Consider the following 862-nt stretch of genomic DNA (forward strand, 5'->3'; position numbering starts at 1 on the left):
ACCAGCATCAGTGAGCTCATCCAAACGGCCAGAGACGATGGAGATGAGGGGTTCGATCGTTCGGAACTCTGAGACAAATATGGTCAACTGCATATGCTGGTGATAATGAAAAAATATTCAACAAATTTTGAAAATTTCTCCCAAAAATTTATAAAATAATTGCCTCCCTTTTAGGGTCTGAATTTTGAAAGATATCTCCACAGTTCTACCCGAGTTGTACAATGAGTGAAAAAGCTCCTGAGCTCAGCTTTCACGAACATGAATTTTCAAATTTGGAGAAGTGGTGAGCTGAGAACAGCAGCTCACCATGCACGGCGAGATCCCCCTTCACGTCAGCCATTCGAAGGTAGTGCACCACATAGACGATCAGTTCTGGCGATTCGATGTGACCTGAAAGGGGAGGGTAATAATTTCGTGGCGCGCGACAAAATATGAGAGGTCACGTTTCATGGTCGGGAGAAGGCTTCGAAGCGCCTCCTTCTGTTTGAGACCGCAGAGGACCCATGCGAGGTGGAGGAGATCGTCAGAACTTTGTACCAAACCTTCACGGGCTTCCGATATCGTACCTAATCTGTATCTTACCATGCTGAACCTAAGATTCCCCCAAACTCACTGTCGAGAACCTGCTTCAGCTCTGGCGAAGATGCATCGTATTTTCCATGCTGAACGATCGCGGTAAGGAGCTGGAGTCGGTCCGCTACTGGAAGAGCTGATATCTGCTCCCCCTCGCTCAGCACCTGAGAGTTGCGCATGGTGTGGTATGGGAATATGCATATCTTACTTCTCGCAATGAATTGGTGAAATTAGGTGCCGACGGATCGAGATCAGCGATCTTGGAAACACCCAAATTAGAAGAGGCAGT

The 862-nt window shown here is 47.3% G+C and overlaps 1 protein-coding gene across 1 annotated transcript; it reads right to left on the bottom strand.

Annotated features, from left to right (window-relative positions):
• Positions 1-306: 306 nt before the first annotated feature.
• On the bottom strand, positions 307-752 carry Pmar_PMAR000221 (hypothetical protein; the record flags this gene model as incomplete). The annotated part of the gene is made up of 3 exons (XM_002782565.1): positions 307-390; positions 444-566; positions 614-752. Coding segments are annotated over 3 exons (346 nt in total), but the record flags the coding sequence as incomplete, so codon positions are not given.
• Between the last annotated feature and the right edge of the window lie 110 nt (positions 753-862).

This window comes from Perkinsus marinus (assembly GCF_000006405.1).
Source record: "Perkinsus marinus ATCC 50983 genomic scaffold scf_1104296938788, whole genome shotgun sequence".
NCBI lineage: Eukaryota > Perkinsozoa > Perkinsida > Perkinsidae > Perkinsus > Perkinsus marinus.